This window comes from Loxodonta africana, chromosome X (assembly GCF_030014295.1).
Source record: "Loxodonta africana isolate mLoxAfr1 chromosome X, mLoxAfr1.hap2, whole genome shotgun sequence".
In the NCBI taxonomy this organism is placed as follows: domain Eukaryota; kingdom Metazoa; phylum Chordata; class Mammalia; order Proboscidea; family Elephantidae; genus Loxodonta; species Loxodonta africana.
Genome location: NC_087369.1, coordinates 86,211,765 through 86,233,645, shown reverse-complemented (window position 1 = coordinate 86,233,645; position 21,881 = coordinate 86,211,765). Strand labels below are relative to the sequence as shown.

The 21,881-nt window shown below is 38.9% G+C and overlaps 1 protein-coding gene across 4 annotated transcripts in view; it reads right to left on the bottom strand.

Moving 5' to 3' along the window:
• The window catches only part of UPRT (uracil phosphoribosyltransferase homolog), a 56,890-nt gene that overhangs the window by 10,174 nt on the left and 24,835 nt on the right, over window positions 1-21,881 (bottom strand). For 2 of the 4 annotated variants that reach the window (XM_064278568.1, XM_003412714.4), the window contains exons 5-6: window positions 7,539-7,700; window positions 3,289-3,387 (exon numbers count right to left, since the gene is read on the bottom strand). In XM_064278568.1, coding sequence (XP_064134638.1) covers window positions 3,289-3,387; window positions 7,539-7,700 — 261 coding nt within the window. Of the gene's footprint in view, window positions 1-3,285; window positions 3,388-6,441; window positions 6,665-7,538; window positions 7,701-21,881 lie in introns of those variants that run through there. The other 2 variants (XR_010319812.1, XM_010592708.3) reach the window with 2 other exon arrangements.

Here is a 21,881-nt window from a genome sequence, read left to right as displayed (position 1 = left end):
ATGTCAATCCTACCCAAAGTGATCTACAGATGTAACACAATCCTGATCCAAATACCAACAGCATTCTTTAACAAGATGGAAAACTAATCATTAGCTTTATATGGAAAAGAAAGAGTCCCTGGATAACTAAAGCATTATTGAAGAAGAATAAAGTAGGAGGCCTCATGTTACCTCACCTCTGAACCTACTATATAGGCACAGTAGTCAAAACAGCCTGGTGCTGGTACGACAGACACATAGACCAATGGAACAGAATTGAGAACTCGGAAGTAAATCTATCCACCTACAGTCAGCTTATCTTTCAGAAAGGCCAAAGATCGTTAAATTGGGAAAAAGACAGAGCCTTTAACAAATGGTGCTGGCAAAACTAGATGACCATCTGTAAAAAAAAATGAAACAGGACCCATACCTCAAACCATACACAAATACTAATTCAAAATTGATCAAAGGCCCAAATATAAAACCTAAAAATATAAAGATGATGAAAGAAAAAATACAGACAATGCCAGGGGCTCTAATATTGGCATAAATAGGATACAAACTGTCTTAGTTATCTAGTGCTGCTATAACAGAAATACCACAGGTGGATGGCTCTAACAAAGAGAAATTTATTCTCTCACAGTCCATGAGGCTGGAAGTCTGAATTCAGGGCATCAACTCCAGGGGAAGGCTTTCTCTATCAGTTCTTGGGGAAGGTCCTTGTCATGAATCTTCCCCTGGTCGAGGAGCTTCTCAGCGCAAGGACCCTGGGCCCAAAGAATGCACTATGCTCCCGATGCTTCTTTCTTGGTGGTATGAGGTCCTCTGTATCTCTGCTCACTTCTCTCTTTTATATCTCAAAAGAGATTGACATAAAACACAATCTAATCTTGTAGATTGAGTCCTGCCTCATTTACATCACTGCCACTAATCCTACCTCATTAACATCATAGAGGTAGGATTTATAACACACAGGGAAATCACAACAGATGACAAACTGGTGGACAATCATGCAATGCTGGTAATTATGGCCTAGCCAAGTTGACACACATTTTGAGGGGACACAATTTAATCCATGACACAAACCATAACTAACAATGCACAAACACTAGAAGATAAACTAGATAACTAGGATCTTCTAAAAATTAAACACTGATGCTCATCAAAAAATTTCACCAAAAGAGTAAAAAGAGAACCTACAGACTGGGAAAATAAATTGGCTACGACATATTGGACAAGGGTCTAATCTCTAAAATCTGTAAGATACTGCAACACTGTAACAATAGAAAGACAAATAATCCAATTAAACAATGGGCAAAGGATATGAACAAACACTTCACCAAAGAAATGCTTGCCATCACTAGTCATTAGAGAAATGCAAATCAAAACTACAATGAGATACCATCTCACCCTGACATTAGTGTCATGAACCAATAAAAGAGAAAATAACAAATGTTGGTGAGGTTGTCGGAAGATTGGAACTTTTATGCACTGCTGGTGGGAATGTAAAATGCTCTAATCCCTATGGAAAATGATATGGTGCCTCCTTAAAAAGCTAGGAATAGAAATATCATCTGATCCAGCAACCCCACTCCTAGGAATATATCCTAGAGAAATAAGAGTCATCACATGAATAGACATATGCACACCCATGTTCACTGCTGCATTATTCACAATAGCAAAGAGATGGAAACAACCTAAGTGCCCATCAATGGATGAATGGATAAACAAACTATGGTACAGACACACAATGGAATACCACACAACAATAAAGAACAGTGATGAATCTTTGAAACATCTCACTACATGGATGAATCTGGAGGGCATTATGCTGAGTGAAATAAGTCAATCACAAAGGGACAAATATTGTATGAGGCCACTATATAAAAACTCAAGAAAAGGTTTATACACAGGAAAAAACAATCTTTGATGATTACCAGGGAGGGGAGGGCTGGTGAGGGGAACTTACTAACTAGATAGCAGATAAGTGGTAACTTTGGTGAAGGGAAAGACAACACACAATGTAGAGGAAGTCAGCACAGTATGATGAAGGCAAAGCCATAGAAGCTTCCTAGACACATCCAAACACCCTGGGGGGCAGAGTTACTGGGCTGATTGCTGGGGACCATTGTCTTGGGGGACATCTATGTCAATTGGCATAAAATAGTTCATAAAGAAAATGTTTTTCATCCAACTTTGGTGAGTAGCATCTGGGGTCTTAAAAGCTTGCAAGTGGCCATCTAAGATACATCTACTGGTTCCATCGCATCCAGAGCAAAGGAGAATGAAGAAAACCAAAAACACATGGGAAATGTTAGTCCCTAGGACTAAGGACTACAAGTACCACAGCCTCCACCTGCCTAAGCCCAGAACAACTAGATGGTGATGGGTTACACGCACCGACCGCTCTGACAGGAATCACAATAAAGGGTCCCAGACAGAGTGTGAGAAAAACAGAGAACAAAATTCAAACTCTCAGAAAAAGACCAGACTTACTGGTCTGACAGAGACTGGAGGAACCCCAAGACTATGGCCCCTAGGCACCTTTTTAACTCAGAACTGAAGTCACTCCTGAAGTTCACCCTTCAGCCAAAGATCACACAGGCCTATAAAACAAACAACTACACACATGTGGAATGTGCCTCTTAGCTCAATCGCATAAATGAGACCAAAAGGGCAACACCCACCCAAAAGTAAAGGCAAGAAGGGAAAAGAAAATGAGATGAATGGAAATGCGGGATCTGGGGTGGAGAAGGGGAGAGTGTTGACATATTGGGGGGATTGCAACCAATATCACAAAACAATCTGTGTATAAATTGTTGAATGAGAAACAAATTTGCTCTGTAAACTTTCACCTAAAGATAATAAAAATTAAGTCTAACTTATAAAAACATCTGCTCTTCACTTCACACCGCAAAGCCTACTTCAGTTAAGACCAGAGTGCTAACTAGAACGTCAAGTTTCTTGCTGTTTCAGAGGCGTTCTCAGGCTCAAGAAGGGAATCAAGGGACATAAGGGGATTTTTGCTATTTTCACGCCCTACCAAAACTGGGTCATCAAGAAAACAGTTGTAATTCCTTTCAACGGGTTAATTCATTCTTAACCATTTGAATTTGAACAACATCAGAATGCTGTAAAATATTATCACCAAGCTTAGAAATGACAAACATAAGTTATAACTACCAAAATTATATTTATATTTAATTTGGGATTATATAAACTTTCCTTCCAAATGAGAGACTAGACAGATGCACACTGACCATTCTGTGACCACCTGGAGTCCCAGTTACTGCCCCATGCTGAACTCACCATGAGGAGTGGAGAACAGACTGAGTAGGATGATAACACTGGGTTGAACTCCATGTTCTATAAGAACCTTTACAGCTTCGATTACAGTATTTCCAGTACCTGAAATCAAATGACAACCAAATGCATTAGCAACTTTAACATTTATCTCAAAATGTCCTTAAAGTAAGGGCAGTTCAGCAATCTAACATAAGACATCACAAGGCAAAGCTTCATTTGAAGGGACCTATATATATATTTTTTATTCTCTATCCCTATGTCTGTCAGTTTGTCATACTGTGGGGGCTTACGTGTTGCTGTGATGCTGGAAGCTATGCCACTGGTATTCAAACACCAGCAGGGTCAACCAAGGCGGATGGGTTTCAGCTGGGCTTCCAGACTAAGAAAGACTAGGAAGAAGGACGTGGCAGTCTACTTCTGAAAAGAATTAGTCAGTGAAAACCTTATGATTAGCAGCAGAACACGGTCTGATATAGTGCCGGAAGATGAGCCCCTCAGGTTGGAAGACACTCAAAAGACAACTGGGGAAGAGCTGCCTCCTCAAAGCAGAGTCGCCCTTAATGACGTGGTTGGAGTCAAGCTATCGGGACCTTCATCTGCTGATGTGGCATGACTCAAAATGAGAAGAAACAGCTGCAAACATCCACTAATAATCGGAATGTGGAATGTACGAAGTATGAATCTAGGAAAATTGGAAATGCTTAAAAATGAAATGGAATGCATAAACATCGATATCCTACACATTAGTGAGTTGAAATGGACTTGCATTGGCCATTTTGAATTGGATAATCATATGGTCTACTACTCCAGGAATGACAACTTGAAGAGGAATGCATTGCATTCATTGTCAAAAAGAACATTTCAAGATCTATCCTGAAGTACAACACTGTCAGTGATAGGATAATATACACACAACTACAAGGAAGACGAGTTAATATGACTATTATTCAACTTTACGCACCAAACACTAAGGCAAAAGTTGAAGAAATTGAAGATTTTTTACCAGCTTCTGCACTCTAAAATTGATCAAACGTGCAATCAGGATGAATTGATAATTACTGCTGATTGGAATGCAAAAGTTGGAAACAAGAAGAAGGATCGGTAGTTTGAAAATATGGCCTTGGTGATAGAAACGATGCCAGAGATCACATGATTGAATTTTGCAAAACCAACAACTTCTTCATTGCAAATACCTTTTTTCAACAACATAAATGGCGACTACACATGTGGACCTCTCCAGATGGAATACACAGGAATCAAATCGACTACATCTGTGGAAAGAGATGATGGAAAAGCTCAATATTATCAATCAGAACAAGGCCAGGGGCCGACTGCTGGACAGACCATCAATTGCTCATACGCAAGTTCAAGTTGAAACAAAAGCAAATTAGAACAAGTACATGAGAGCCAAAGTACGACCTTGAGTATATCCCACCTGAATTTAGAGACCATCTCAAGAATAGATTTGACGCGTTGAACACTGACCGAAGACCAGACAAGTTGTGGAATGACATCAAGGACATCATCCATGAAGAAAGCAAGAGGTCACTGAAAAGACAGGAAAGAAAGAAAAGACCAAAATGGATGTCAGAAGAGACTCTGGAACTTGCTCTTGGATGTCAGGCAGCTAAAGCAAAATGAAGAAATCGTGAAGTAAAAAGAATTGAAGATTTCAAAGGGTGGCTGGAGAAGACAAAGTAAAGTATTATAATGACATGTGCAAAGAGCTGAAGATAGAAAACTAAAAGGGAAGAACACGCTTGGCATTTCTTAAGATGAAAGAACCGAAGTAAAAATTCAAGTCTCGAGTTGCAATAGTGAAGGAATCTATGGGGAAAACATTAAACGATGCAGGAAGGATCAAAAGAATACACAGAATCATCACACTAAAAAGAATTGGTGGACGTTCAACCATTTCAAGAGGTAGCATATGATCAGGAACCCATGGTACTGAAGGAAGAAGTCCAAGCTGCTCTGAAGGCATTGGCAAAAAACAAGGCTCCAGGAGTTGATGCAATATCAATTGAGATGTTTCAACAAAATGATGCAGCGCTGGAAGTGCTCACTCGTCTATGCCAAGAAATTTGGAAGACATCTACCTGGCCAACTGACTGGAAGATCCATATTTATGCCTATTCCCAAAAAAGGTGATCCAACCGAATGTGGAAATTATCAAAGAGTATCATTAATATCACATGCAAGCAAAATTTTGCTGAAGATCATTCAAAAGCTGCTGTAGCAGTATATCAACAGGGAACTGCCAGAAATTCAGGCCGGATTCAGAAGAGGACATGGAACCAGGGATACCATTGCTGATGTCAGATGGATCCTGGCTGAAAGCAGAGAATACCAGAAGGATGTTTACCTGTGTTTTATTGACTATGCAAAGGCATCCAACTGTGTGGATCATAACAAATTATGGATAACATTGAGAAGAATGGGAATTCCAGAACACTTAATAGTGCTCATGAGGAACTTGCACATAGATCAAGTGGCAGTTATTCACTCAGAAAGTGAGGATACTGAGTCATTTATAGTCAGGAAAGGTGTGTGTCAGGGTTGTATCCTTTCACCATATTTATTCAATCTGTATGCTGAGCAAATAATCTGAGAACGTGGAAAATATGAAGAAGAACAGGTCATCAGGATTGGAGGAAGACTCATTAACAACCTGCATTATGCAGATGACACAAGGCACAAGTGGAACTTTGAGGTCATTTATGTGGCGTTTGAGCTGTGCTCTAAAGCCCTGAGTCATCTCTTTCTTTCACCAATTTATCCAGCGAAAATAGAACCAACCAACCAGCTTTCTTATACTTCTAACTATGACAAAACTGTAGAAAGGTGTCATCCATGCAATCACCCAGAGCTTCGTCTTTCTCTAATACCTGATCTATTGGTGGTGATATTTTGCGTATTTGAATTGCCACCTCATGTCATGCATTAGCAGTGCCCTCTTTACTACTGGAAGCAAAGTCATCAACATCTTTAAGACTAACCAGACCTGAGAACCAATTTAGAAAATTCATCCTTACAATTTTGCTTCTCTAGAGCCACTCTCAGTATCCAATGTCTTAGGCTGGGTTCTCTAGAGAAGCAAAACCAGTAAAGCATATAAACAGAAAGAGAGAGATTTATATCAAGGATATGGCTCACACAGTTGTAGAGGCTGTAACGTCCCAAGTCCATGGGTGAGGATAGAGGCTTCCCCTGATTCACGTAGCCTCAGGAGCTGGTGAACCCAAGATTGGCAGGCTGGCAAGCAGAGCTGTTGCTCACGGGCTGTGAAGATTGACGAATCCCAAGACTGGCAGGCAAGATCACAGGTAAGCTGCTAGCTCAAGTCCCAAGAACTGGAGGTCAGACGAACAGGAGCCAGCTGCAGGATCCAGAACAAGCAAAAGCCCCCGAGCCCTGCCTGAACGTCTGCCCACACTCGATGCAGGCCACATGCCCAAGGAAACTTCCCTTCAACTGATTGGCTACTCACAGCAGATACTATCACAGGGGTGATCACATATCAAATCACAACAGGGAAGTAATCACAACATTACTGAGAATCATGGCCCAGCCAAGATGACACATGGTCTTAACCATCACAGTTACCCAGTGCTGCCATAACAGAATACCACAAGTGGGTGGCTTTAAAGAACCGAAATTTATTTTCTCACAGTTCAGAAGGCTAGAAGTCTGAATTCAGGCTGTCAGCTCTACAGAAATGTCCTCTTTGTCTCTTTCAGCTTCCAGTAGCTGCTGTCAATCCTTGGCATTCCTGGACTTGTAGATGCATCTGCCTCTGTCATCACTTGGTGTCCATCTTCCCCCATGTGTCACCCTCCATGTCTACTTTCCATTTTTATAAGAAACCAGTCATAAGGGATTAGGTTTAGGACCCACCCTACTCTGGTACGACTTCATTAACATAAAAAACTCCTCTATTTCCAAACAGGATCACATCCACAGATACAGGGGCCAGGACTTCAGTACGTATACTGGGGGACCACAATTCAATCCACAACAGATCTTTTGCTTCTATGTGTTCAAGATAGAAGCTCTTTGAAGCTAGTGAAGTTTGACTAATGTATAATACCTTATTACACAATAAAAATTCCCCATTAACTCCAAATTCAACTGAGGAAAAAAAACACATTTAGAAACTGTTTTTACCTGTATATAAGGGTACTTAGGAGGTAGGCACTGAGTTGAATTTAAACTCTAACCAAAAGGTTACAAATTAAATTCAAGTCACTCACTCAGAATTGGGTACATCAGAAGGACTTTTCTCCGGTAAATGTCTGGGGGGAACTTGGCATAATATACTTTGGCTCTTTGTGTCTCCTCATCACTCTGAATCAGGATCTTTCCAATTCTTATGGATCTACAGCAGTCCCGTAAACCTTGTTCCATTGCCTCACCTTAAAAAAGAAAATTAAAAAAAGTAAAAATGGGTTGAAGGGAGGTAGAGCAGAAGTCCATGAACAGGCTAAAACAGACTTCATGACTATTAATTAAAAAGGGCATTGTTAAGAAGGAAGAAATTCTTCTTAAAGTCAATAGCTTTTACTTCTGATATGTTCATACTTTATACTTAGGGATGGTCATACAATTAGGTTGAAGACTGATCCATGAAACTAGGGTAAGCTAGTTTCATTGCTGTGCTTCCATGATTACAGAAAGTAAAATGGTTTGTTAAGCTACTGCTAAGCTTTTTAATATCAGGAACATTTTTAGTCTATATTTTGAAGAAGTCTTAAACTACCTAAACTTGGAACTCAACTTATGTGACCACATCCATTTCATCTGAAAAAAAAAAAAACAGAAAAGATTTATGAAAAAATGGGGGTTAAAGACCAAAAGATATTTTAGATCAAGGTGGCATCGAGACATACCGTAACTAAACACTGAGTTCAATGGCAGAGGCTTTGTGGGCAAACAGTGAAAAAGCAGTACATTGTTTTCCCCACCCAGGGTGTAGTTTGTTGTACAGTGGTGGTTTGCATGCTGCTGCGACGCTGGAAGCTATGCCACTGGTATTTCAAATACCAGCAGGGTCACCATGGTGGACAATTTTCAGCAGAGCTTCCAGACTAAGTCAGGTTAGGAAGAAGGACCTGGCGGTCTACTTCTGAAAAAATTAGCTAGTAAAAACGTTATGAATAGCAGCAGAACGTTGTCCGTTATAGAAACACTGGTGGTGTAGTAGTTACGAGTTTGGCTGCTAACCAAGAGGTTGGCAGTTTGAATCCACCAGGCTACCCTTGGAAACCCTATGGGGCAGTTCTACTGTCCTATAGGGTCACTATGAGTCAGAATCGACTTTACAGCAATGGGTTTGGTTTGGTTTTATTGTCTGTTATAACACCACAAGGTGAGCGCCTCAGGTTGGAAGGCTATCAAAATACCACTGGGGAAGAGCTGCCTCCTAAAATAGAGTCAACCTTAATGATAAGGATAGAGTCAAGCTTCTGGGACCTTTACTTGCTGATGTGGCATGATTCAAAATGAGAAGAAACAGCCACACACATTCATTAATAATCGAAATCTGGAATGTACAAAGTAAAATCTAGGAAAATCAGAAGTCTTCAAAATGAAATGGAATGCATAAAGGTTACTATCCTAGTCTTAGTGAGCTGAAATGGACTGGTATTGGCCATTTTGAATTGGACAATCATATAGTCTACTATGCCAGGAATGACAAATTGAAGAGGAATGGCATCGCATTCATCTTCAAAAAGAACATTTCAAGATCTATCCTGAAGAACAACAATGTCACTGATAATATAATATCCATATGCCTACAATAAAGATGAGTTAATATGACTATTATTCAAATTTATGCACCAACCAATAAGTCCAAAGATGAAGAAAATGAAGATTTTAATTCATGTCTCCAGTCTGAAATTGATCAAATATGCAATCAAGATGCATTGATAATTACTGGTGACTAGAATGCAAAAGTTGGGAAAAAAGAAGAAGGATAAGTGGTTGGAAAAGATGGCCTTGGTGACAGAGACGATGCCTAAAACAACACGATAGAATTTTGAAGACCAACAACTTCTTCATTGTAAATACCTTTTTTCAACAACATAAATGGTGACTATACACGTGGACCTGACCAGGTGGAACACACAGGAAACAAACTGACTACATCTGTGCAAAGAGATGATGGAGAAGCTCAAGTCAGAACAAGATCAGGGACCAACTAGAAACAGATCATCAATTGCTCATATGCAAGTTCAAGCTGAAGCTAAAGAAAATTAGAGCAAGTCCACAAGAGCCAAAATATGACCTTGAGTATATTCCACCTGAATTTAGAGACCATGTCAAGAATAGATTTAACTCACTGAACACTAATGACTGAAGACCAGACGAGTTGTGGAATGACATCAAGGACATCATACATGAAGAAAGCAAGAGGTCATTAAAAAGACAGGAAAAGTAAGAAAAGACCAAAATGGATGTGAGAAGAGACTCTGGAACCTGCTTTTAAATGCAGAGTAGCTAAAGTGAAAGTAAGAAATGTTGAAGCAAAAGAGTTGAACAGAAGATTTCAAACGGCGGCTCAAGAAGACACTAGTATAATGAAATGTGTAAATAACTGGAGTTAGGAAATCAAAAGGAAAGAAGACACTTGGTATTTCTCAAGCTAAAAGAACTCAAGAAAAAAATTCAAGCCTTGGGTTCAATATTGAAGGATTCTATGAAGAAAATACTGAACGATGCAGGAAGCATCAAAAGAAGATGGAAGGATTATACAGAGTCACTGTACCAAAAAGAACTGGTTGATGTTCAACCATTTCAGAATATAGCATGTAATCAAGAACCGATGGTACTGAATGAAGAATTCCAAGCTGCACTGAAGGCGCTGGCAAAAAACAAGGCTCCAGAAACTGACAGGATACCAATTGAGATGTTTCAACAAATGGATGCAGCACTGCAGGTGATCACTTGTCTATGCCAAAAAATTTGGAGGACAACAGCCTGGCCAACTGAATGGAAGAGATCCATATTTGTGCCCAGTCCAACAGGAGGAGGAAATTATTGAACAATATCATTAATATTACAAACAGGTAAAATTTTGCTGAAGATCATTCAAAAAATGGTGGCAGCAGCACATCAACAGGGAACTGCCAGAAATTCAGCCGGATTCAGAAGAGCACGTGGAATGAGGGATATCATTACTGATGTCAAATGGATCTTGGTTGGAAATAGAGAATAACAGAAAGATGTTAACCTGTGTTTTATTGACTATGCAAAGGCATTCAACTGTGTGGATCATGACAAATTATGGATAACTTCGAGAATAAAGAGAATTCCAGAACACTTAATTGTGCTCATGTGAAACCTGTACATAAGCCAAGAGGAAGTGGTTCGAACAGAGCAAGGGGATACCGCGTGGTTTATAGTCAGGAAAGCTGTGGATCAGGGTTGGATCCTTTCACCATACTTATTCAAACTGTATGCTGACCAAATAATCTGAGAGCGTGGACTACATGAAGAAGAATGCGGCACCAGGATTGGAGGAAGGCTCATTAACAACCTGTGTTATGCAGATGACACAACCTTGCTTGCTGAAAGTGAAGAGGACTTGAAGCACTTACTAATGACGATCAAAGACCACAGCCTTCAGTAAGCATTACCCCTCAACATAAGGAAAACAAAAATCCTCACAACTGGACTAATAAGCAACATCATGATAAACGGAAAAAGGTTGAAGTGGTCAAGGATTTCATTTTACTTGGATCCACAATCAACACCCATGGAAGTAGCAGTCAAAAAATCAAACACCGTGATGCATTGGGCAAATCTGCTGCAAAGGACCTCTTTAAAGTGTTTAAAAGCAAAGCTGTCACTTTGAGGACTAAGGTGTGCCTGACCCAAACCATGGTATTTATAATCAACTCATATGCGTGAGAAAGCTGGGCAATGCAAAAGGAAGACAAAAATAACTGGTGCCTTTGAATTATGGTATTGATGAAAAATATTGAATACACCATGGACTGCCAGAAGAACAAACAAAATCTGTCTTGGAAGAAGTACTGCCAGAATGCTCCTTAGAAGCAAGGATGGCAAGACTTGGTCTCAAGTATTTGGGATATGTTATCAGGAGGGCCCAATCCCTGGAGAAAGACATCATGCTTGGTAAAGCAGAGGGTCAGAAAAAAAGAGGAAGACCCTCAATGAGATGAACTGACACAGTGGCTGCGAAAATAGGCTTAAGTATAACAATGATTGTGAAGATGGTGGAGGACTGGGCAGTGTTTCATTCTGTTGTACATAGGGTCACTATGAGTCAGAACCGACTCGACAGCTCCTCACAACAACAGCAACAGGTTGGAGAAGCACTACCATCACTTCCCTTGGTTTCCGTGAACACAGCTATTTCTGAGTTTGAATTCCTTTAAGGAAGTGTTTTCCAAAAGTCAGCCATTCTCATACCATCTTCAAGATTTTAGGCTGTATCAGAATCCTACATATATTATTATTACTTAATATTTTTCTTTAAATTAAATTTATTTTAAGAAGAAATGTTATATCATTACTGTAAACATAAAACCATTTTCCTTCTAATGTTTAAGAAAATCAACAAATACATATTAAAGTTAAAAACATTGCTGCCTGTGCATCACTCCAATTCATTTGGTATACACTAGCAATACAAGAACCACAGGTAGGGAAAAGCTGCCTTTGGAAAGGAGCTGTACCTTGAAAACATTATACTGAGTGAAAAGTCCATCTCTGTTTACCAATTTTAAAAGGTTGAATAACACTCTCCTGAGAATCTTATCATTGCTTAAGAGATGCTGCCTATTAAAAAAAAAAACCTTAAACCTCCTATTTCATTTGAAGTATTCAACTATTCACAAACATAACCTCATAGCCAGAAGAGAAAAAGGAATTGTTATATGTTAAAAAAAAAATTCATCTCTTCCCAGCACACCCTCCCCTGAATTGGTTTGTCCCTTAACAGAATCCAAAGCATCAAAATATTACAAAGCATCTTTTCTGACCATAAAGACATAAAAGTAGAAATCAGTAACAGAAAAAGCAAGAAAAAAAATCGAACATGGAAACTGAAAAATACCTTTCTCAAAAACTGCTGGGTTATAGGGAATAAAGAAATTCACAGAATCAAAAGAGAATGAAAACACATCCTTCCAGAACCTTTGGCACACAGCAAAAGCTGTGCTCAGAGGTCAATGTATAGCAATGAATGCACACATCCAAAAAGAAGGGCCAAAATCAAAACATTAATCCTACAACTAAACAAAGAGAAAGAAAGCAGCAAAAGAAGACCTCAGGAACGAGAAGAAAGCCAATGATAAAAATTAGAGCAGAATTAAATGAGATAGAGAGTACAGACAGAAACAATCAAATGAATTAATGAGACCAAAATCTGGTTCTTTGAAAAGACCAACAAAAATTCATAAACCACTGGCCAAATGGACAAAAGAAAAACAGGGTAGGAAGCAAATAACCAGAATAAGAAATGAGATAAGCAATATCACAACAGACCCAACTAAAATTAAAAGAAACATAACAGAATACTATGAAAAACTGAACTCCAACAAATTTGAACACCTAAAAGAAATGGACAAATTTCTAGAAACCACTACCTACCTAAACTAATGCAAACAGAGGTAGAACAAATAAATAAACCTATAACAAAAAACAGATTGCAAAAGTAATTAAAAAACTCCCAACCAAAAAAAAAAAAAAAAACATGGCCTTGATGGTTTCACTGGAGAATTCTGCCAAACTTTCAGAGAAGAGTTAACACCACTACTACTAAAGGTATTTAAGAGCATAGAAAAGGATGGAGTCTTCCTAAACTTATTCTATGAAGCCAGCATAACCCTGATACCAAAACCAGGTAGAGACACCACAAAAAAAAGAAAAGAAAATTACAGAGCAATATCCCTCATTGTGAAAAACAACATGTCAAGATCTATCCTGCAGTACAACAGAGTCACTGATAGGATAATATCCTTACGCTTAAAAGGAAGACCAGTTAATATGACTATTATTCAAATTTATGCATCAACCACTAAGGCCACAGATGAAGAAATAGAAGATTTTTACCAACTTCTGCAGTCCAAAATTAATAGAACATGCAAGCAGGATGTGTTGATAATTACGGGTGATTGGAATGTGAAAGTTGGAAACAAAAAGGAGGGTCGGTAGTTGGAAAATATGGCCTCAGTGATAGAAATGATGGCATAAATCATGGTAGAATTTTGCTAGAACAACGACTTATTCATTGCAAATACCTTTTTTCGACAACATAAGTGGCGACGAAACATGTGGACCTCACCAGATGGACTACACAGGAATCACATCGACTACATCTGTGGAAAGAGATGATGGATAAGCTCCATATCATCAGTCAGAACAAGGCCAGGGGCTGACTGCGGAACAGACCATCAATTGTTCATATGCAAGTTCAAGTTGAAACCGAGGAAAATGAGAATAAGTCAATGAGAACCAAAGTATGACCTTGAATATAATCCCACCTGAATTTAAAGACCATCTCAAGAAAAGATTTGAACACTGATGACTGAAGACCAGACGAGTTGTGGAATGACACCAAGGACTCAAGGACATCATCCAAGAAGAAAGCAAGAGGTCATTAAAAAGACAAGAAAGAAAGAAAAGACCAAAATGGATGTCAGAAGAGACTCTGAAACTTGCTCTTGAATGTAAAGCAGCTAAAGCAAAAGAAGGAAATGATGAAGTAAAAGAACTGAACCGGAGATCTCAAAGGGTACCTGGAGAAGACAAAGTAAAGTATTACAATGACATGTGCAAAGAGCTGGAGATAGAAAACTAAAAATGAAGAACACACCCAACATTTCTCAAGCTGAGAGTACTGAAGAATAAATTCAAGCCTAGAGTTGCAATAGTGAAGGATTCCATGGGGAAAATATTAAACGACACAGGAAGCATCAAAAGGAGAGGGAAGGAATATACAGAGTCATTATACCAAAAAGAATTAGTTGACATTCACCCATTTCAAGAGGTAGCATATGATCAGGAGGAACCCATGGTACTGAAGGAAGAAGTCCAAGCGGCACTGAGGGCACTAGTGTAAAACAAGGCTCCAGGAGTTGATGGAATGTTGACTGAGATGTTTCAACATACGGATGTAGCACTGGAAGCACTCACTAGGCTATGCCAAGAAATGTGGAAGACATTTACCTGGACATCTGACTAGAAAACCAAAAAAAAAAAAACACAAACCAACTGCCGTCAAGTCGATTCTGACTCATAGCGACCCTATAGGACAGAGTAGAACTGCCCGATAGAGTTTCCAAGGAGCACCTGGAGGATTTGAACTGCTGACCTCTTGGTTAGCAGCTGTAGCACTTGACCACTATGCCACCAGGGTTTCCTCTGACTAGAAGAGATCCATATTTATGCCTATTCCCAAGAAAGGTGATCCCACCGAATGTAGAAATTATTGAACAATATATTAATATCACACATAAGCAAAATTTTCCTGACGATCATTCAAAAGTGGCTGTAGAAGTATATCGACAGGGAACTGCCATAAATTCAGGCCAGATTCAGAAGAGGACATGGAACCAGGGATATCATTGCTGATGTCAGATGGATCCCGGCCAAAAGCAGAGAATACAAGAAAGATGTTTACCTGTGTTTCATTGAGTATGCAAAGGTATTCGACTGTTTGGATCATAACAAATTATGGATAACATTGCAAAGAATGAGAATTCCAGAACACTTAATTGTGCTCATGAGGAACCTGTATATAGATCAAAAGGCAGTTATTCGAACAGGACAAGGTGTTACTGAGTGGTTCAAAGTCAAGAAAGGTGTGCATCAGGGTTGTAGCCTTTCACCATACCTATTCAATCTGTATGCTGGCTAAGCAAATCATCCAAGAAGCTAGACTATATGAAGAAGAATGGGACATCAGGATTGGAGGAAGGCTTAACCTTTCTTGCTGAAAGTGAAGAGGACTTGAAGCACACTTACTGATGAAGATCAAAGGCCACAGCCTTCAGTATGGATTACACCTCAACATAAAGAAAATAAAAAATCCTCAGAACTGGACCAATAAGCAACATCACGATAAACGGGGAAAAGATTGAAGTTGTTAAGAATTTCATTTTACTTGGATCCACAATCAACACCCATGGTAGCAGCAGTCAAGAAATCAAGGGACACATTGCATTGGACAAACCTGCAGCGAAAGACCTCTTTAAAAGTGTTGAAAAGCAAAGCTTTTACCTTGAAGACCAAGGTCCACCTGATCCAAGCCATGGCATTTTCAATTGCGTCATATGCATGTGAAAGCTGGACAATGAATAAGGAAGACCAAAGAATTCATACCTCTGAATTGTGGTGTTGGCAAAGAATATTGAAAATACCATGTACTACCAAAAGAACAAACAAATTCATCTTGGAAGAAGTACAACCAGAATGCTTTTTAGAAGCACGGATGGCAAGACTACATCTTCCATACTTTGAACATGTTATCAGGAGGGGTCAGTCCCTGGAGAAGGACATCATGCTTGGTAAAGTACACGGTCAATGAAAAAGAGGAAGACCCACAATCAGACAGATTGACACAGTAGCTGCAACAATGGGCTCAAGGATAAAAACGATTGTGAACAGGCCACAGGACTGGGCAGTGTTTCATTCTGTAGTGCACAGGGTCGCTATGAGTCAAAACCGACTCGACAGCACCTAACAAAAACAACAATCCTTCATGAACATAGATGCAAAAATGCTCAACAAAATTCTAGCCAATAGAATTCAACAACATGTCAAAAAATAATTCACCATGACCAAGTGGGATTCATACCACGTATGCAGAAATGGTTCAACATAAAAGAAACAATCAATGTAATCCATCACATAAATAAAACAAAACACAAGAACCACAAGATCTTATCAATTGATGCAGAAAAGGCATTTGACAAAGTCTAACACCCATTCATGATAAAAACTCTCAGCAAAATACAAATAGAAGGGAAATTCCTCAACATAATTAATGGCATTTATATAAAGCCAACAGCCAACATCATTCTAAATGGAGAGAATCTGAAAGCATGCCCCTTGATAACGAGAACCAAACAAGGATGCCCTTTATCACCACTATTATTTAACATTGTGCTGGAGGTCCTAGCCAGAGGAATTAGGCTAGATAAAGAAATAAAGGACATCCAAATTGGTAAGGAAGCAGTAAAAGTATTTCTATTTGCAGATGATATGATCTTTTACACAGGAGACCCTACAGAATCCAAAGTAAACTACGGGAACTAATTGAAGATGTCAGCAAAGTATCAGGATACAAGATAAGCATACAACAATCAGTTGGATTCCTCTACACCAACAAAGACAATGTCAAAGACGAAATCACCAAATCAATACCATTTACGATAGCCCCAAGAAGATAAAATACTCAGGAATAAATCTAACCAGACACATAAAAGACCTATACAGGAGGTGGGGCCAAGATGGCGGAATACCCACATGCTTCCAGCGATCCCTCTTAAAATGAAGACCTGAAAAATCCGGTGAAATGATCATATTTATGACATGTTAGGAGTCCTGAACATCAAAGGCAAAGTTAGAAAATGGACTGAGTGGCAGGGGGAGAGAGAGGCAGTTCAAAAGGGGAGAGGAGCAGCCGGACCTGAATCGCTGGGATCTCTCAGGCAACATTCCCGTGAGCACCTGCAGCAGCTGGTTGTAGCATTTGGCCACAGTTTTCTCAGGGAGAAGCAGCCAGCTGAACAGCCTACTCACACCTCCAGAACCAGAGAAGAAGGGCACTATCGGCAAAAGCTAACTACTTGCGTATATTTTACTGCACCACCAGTGTCCAAGCCGGCTTCAGTGGCTGTTGATTTCCATGGGCCTGAGATAGGCCCATTCAAGTACCCTGAGCCATGCTCCCAGCCTTGGAGAAGAAATAAGTTCACGTCGGGGAAAAGATAATTTATGAGCTCCACTAACCAGGGGAGCTCAGGACAGAACCGGCTCCTGTCCAGGCAAAAACAGTCTGTGTACTCTGAATAACTTTCCCCCCTGCATGGACCTGTGTGGGCCTATTTCAGGAGAATAGGCCCTTGCTGGCAGAATGCAACGGTTTAAGCTGTGTAGTGGAGAGGTGGGTGTTTCATATTTGATACTGCTTTGCCTATTAAAGAGGGTCTTCACCTACCCACATCAGGGGCTTAAGGACTGGTGACTCGATTCAGGTCATCCAGCCACCCGCGACAGGGGTCCAAGGATAACTGGTACCTCTTGGCCCTTACAAACAAAAGCATTGGGTGCCCATGGTCCATCTGTAGAACCCACCCACCTGTACGCTCTAGAGAACAGGCATGCGCTTTCCTCAGAGACACTTGGGGGGTGGTTGTCAGCCACCTGCCTTGTTCAGAGCATGACCCCCTGCTGAAACCAGATACCAGCACATACACCAAACACCTCTGCACCTCTAAGACTGTATGACAGAGACTGTTTCACACGCTTGATGACCAGCTACCTGGACACCTGAGCTGAATCCACACAAAAGAAGTGAATGGACTCATAAGCTCATATACCTGAAAACAGCTCTAGCCGTCTGGTGACAGGATGTCAGAGTTCCAATGGTGAAAATAATCAAGCTAGCTCACTCAAGCAACCCATTTGGGCAAATCAAAACAAAACAAACCAAGAAAGAAGGATACTCTAAGCAAACATAGAATAAACTAATACAATAACTTATAGATGGCTCAAAGATAACAGTCGATATCAAACCACATAAAGAAACAGAACATGATTGTTTTCACAAGCTCTCAAAACAGAGAATCAAAAGATCTTCTAGATAAAGGTACCTTCCTGCAATTACCAGATGCATAACACAAAAGATTAATATACAGAACTCTTTAAGACATCAGAAAGGAGATCAGGCAATATACAGAACAAGCCAAGGAACACAGAACTAAAACAGCTGAAGAAATTAAAAAGGTTATTCAAGAACATAAGGAAAAATTTCATAAGCTACAAGAATCCATAGAGAGACAGCAATCAGAAACTCAGAACATTAATAATAAAATTAAAGAATTAGACAATTCGATATAAACTCAGAGGAGCAGAATTGAGTAAATGGAAAGCAGAATTACTGACCTTGAAGATAAAGCACTTGTCACCACTATATTTGAAGAAAAATGAGATAAAATAATTTAAAAAAATGAAAAAAACCCTAAGAATCACATGGGACTCTATCAAGAGAAATAACCTACGAGTGATTGGAGTACCAGGACAGGGAGGGATAACAGAAAATACAGAGAGAATTGTTGAAGATTTGATGGCAGAAAACTTCCCTGATATCATGCAAGATGAGAAGATATCTATCCAAGATGCTCATTGGACTCCACATAAGATAGATTTTTAAAAGAAAGTCACCGAGGTATATTATAATCAAACTCGCCAAAATCAAAGATAAAGAGAGAATTTTAAGAGCAGCTAGGGATGAAGAAAAATCACCTACAAAGGAGAGTCAATAAGAATAAGCTCGGACTACTCAGCAGAAATCATGTAGGCAAGAAGGCTATGGGATGACGTACATAAAGCATTGATAGAAAAAAAACTACCAGCCAAGAATCATATATCCAGCAAAACTGTCTCTCGAATATGAAGGTGAAATTAGGACATTTCCAGATAAACAGAAGTTTAGAGAATTCATAAAAACCAAACTAAAACTACAAGAAATACTAAAGGGAGTTCCTCTGTTAGAAAATCAATAACATCAGGTATCAACCCAAGACTAGAACACTGGACAGAGCAATCAGATGTGAACCCAGACAGGGAAATCACAAAAATAAACCCAGATAAAAAAAAAATGCTCAACATAGGGAAACAGTGACGTCACTATGTAAAAGAAATGTAGTCACAGTTCTTTCATATGGAGAAGAAAAGACGATACAAAGAAATAAAAGTTAGGTTTAAACTTAGAAAAACGGGTAAATATTAAGACAATCACAAAACAGACTATCTCACTCATAAATACAACAAAAATATAGAGACTAGGCAGAAACAATATAAACAACAATGAACGAGAGTAAAAGACAATATATAAAGATAAACTACTCAGCACAAAAAATAAAGTGGGAAAAAGAAACTGTCAACAACACAGAAAAAAATACATCAAAATGACAGCACTAAACTCATACCGATGCATAATTACTCTGAATGTAAATGGGCTAAATGTACTGATAAAGAGACAAAGAGTGGCATAATGGATAAAAAAACCCACGATCTGTCTGTATGCTGCCTACAAGAGGCATGCCTTAGACTTAGAGACACAAACAAACTAAAACTCAAAGGATGGAAAAAAATATATCAAGCAAACTATAATCAAAAACGAGCAGGAACAGCAATATTAATTTCTGAAAAATAGACTTTAAAGTTAAATCCACCACAAAGGATAAGGAAGGACACTATACAAAGATTAAAGAGACAATATACAAAGAGGATATAACCATACTAAATATTTAAGCACCCAATGACAGGGCTGTAAGATATATAAAAGAAACTCTAACAGCATTGAAAAGTAAGATAGAGAGCTCCACAATTATAGCAGGAGACCTCAACACACCACTTTCGGTGAAGGATGGGACATCCAGAAAGAAGCTCAATAAAGACAAGGAAGATCTAAATGCCACAGTCAACCAACTTGACCTTATAGACATATACGGAACACTCCACCCAACAGCAACCAAGTATACTTTCTTTTCTAGTGCAAATGGAACAAGCCTTAGTGGAACTCAAAACATCAAAACATTACACAGCATCTTCTCTGACCGTAAGGCCATAAAAGCAGAAATCAAAAACAGAAAAGGCAGGGAAAAGAAATCAAACACTTCGAAACTGAACAATACCCTGCTCAAAAAAGACTGGGTTATACAAGATGTTGGCGATGGAATAAAGAAATTCACAGAATCCATAAGAATGAAAACACTTCCTATCAAAACCTTTGGGACACAGCGAAAGCAGTGCTCAGAGGTCGATTTATATCAATAAATGCACATATACAAAAAGAAGGGCCAAAATACAAAGAATTACCCCTACAGTTTGAAAAAATAGAAAGAGAGAGAAAAAAGAAAGCGTCAGCCACATGAAGAAAGGAAATAATAAAAATTACAGCAGAACTAAATGAAATAGAAAACAAAAAAAAAAATTGAAAGAGTAAACAAGACCAAAGGCTGGCTCTTTGAAAAAATTAACAAAATTAATAAACCACTGGCCAAGATGACAAAAGAAAAACAGGAGAGGAAGCAAATAGCCCAAATAAGAAATGAGATGGGTGATATTACAACAAACCCAACTGAAATTAAAAAAATCATATTGGATTACTATGAAAAATTGTACTCTAACAAATTTGAAAACCTAGACGAAATGGATGAATTCCTAGAAACACACTACCTACCTAAACTCACACAAACAGAGGTAGAACAACTAAATAAACCCATAACGAAAGAAGAGATTGAAAAGGTAATCAAAAAATTCCCACCAAAAAAAAGCCCTGGCCCGGACGGCTTCGCTGCAGATTTCAACCAAACTTTCAGAGAAGAGTTAACACCACTACTACTAAAGGTATTTCAGAGCATAGAAAAGGATGGAATACTCCCAAAGTCATCCTATGAAGCCAGCATATCCCTGAAACCAAAACCAGGTAAAGACACCACACACACAAAAAAGAAAACTACAGACCTATATCCCTCATGAACTTAGATGCAAAAATCCTCAACAAAGTTCTAACCACTAGAATTCAACAACATACCCAAAAAAACATTCACCATGACCAAGTGGGATTCATACCAGGTATGCAGGGATGGCTCAACATTAGAAAAACAATTAATGTAATCCATCATATAAATAAATAAAGGACAAAAATCATATGATTTTATCAAATGAGGCAGAAAAGGCATTTGACAAAGTTCAACACCCATTCATGATAAAAACTCTCAGCAAAATAGGAATAGAAGGAAAATTCTTCCACATAATAAAGGGCATTTCTACAAAGGCAACAGCCAACATCATCCTAAATGGAGAGAGTCTGAAAGCATTCCCCTTGAGATACAAGGATGCCCTTTATCACCACTCTCATTCAACATTGTGCTGGAGGTCCTAGCCAGAGCAATTAGGTTAGATAAAGAAATAAAGGGCATTCAGATTGGCAAGGAAGAAGTAAAAATATCTCTATTTGCAGATGACATGATCTCATACACAGAAAACCCTAAGAAATCATCAAGAAAAGTATTGAGACTAATAAGAGTTCAGCAGAGTCTCAGGATACAAGATAAATATACAAAAACCAGTTGGATTCCTCTACACCAAAAAAAGAACATCAAAGAGGAAATCAGTGAATAAATAGCACTTACAATAGCCTCCAAGAAGATAAAATACTTAGGAATAAATCTTACCACAGATATAAAACACTTATACAAAGAAAACTACAAAACGCTTTTGCAAGAAACCAAAAGAGACCTAAGCATAAGTGGAAAAACACACTTTGCTCACGGATAGGAAGACTTAACATTGAAAAAATGTCTATTCTACCAAAAAGCATCTATACATTT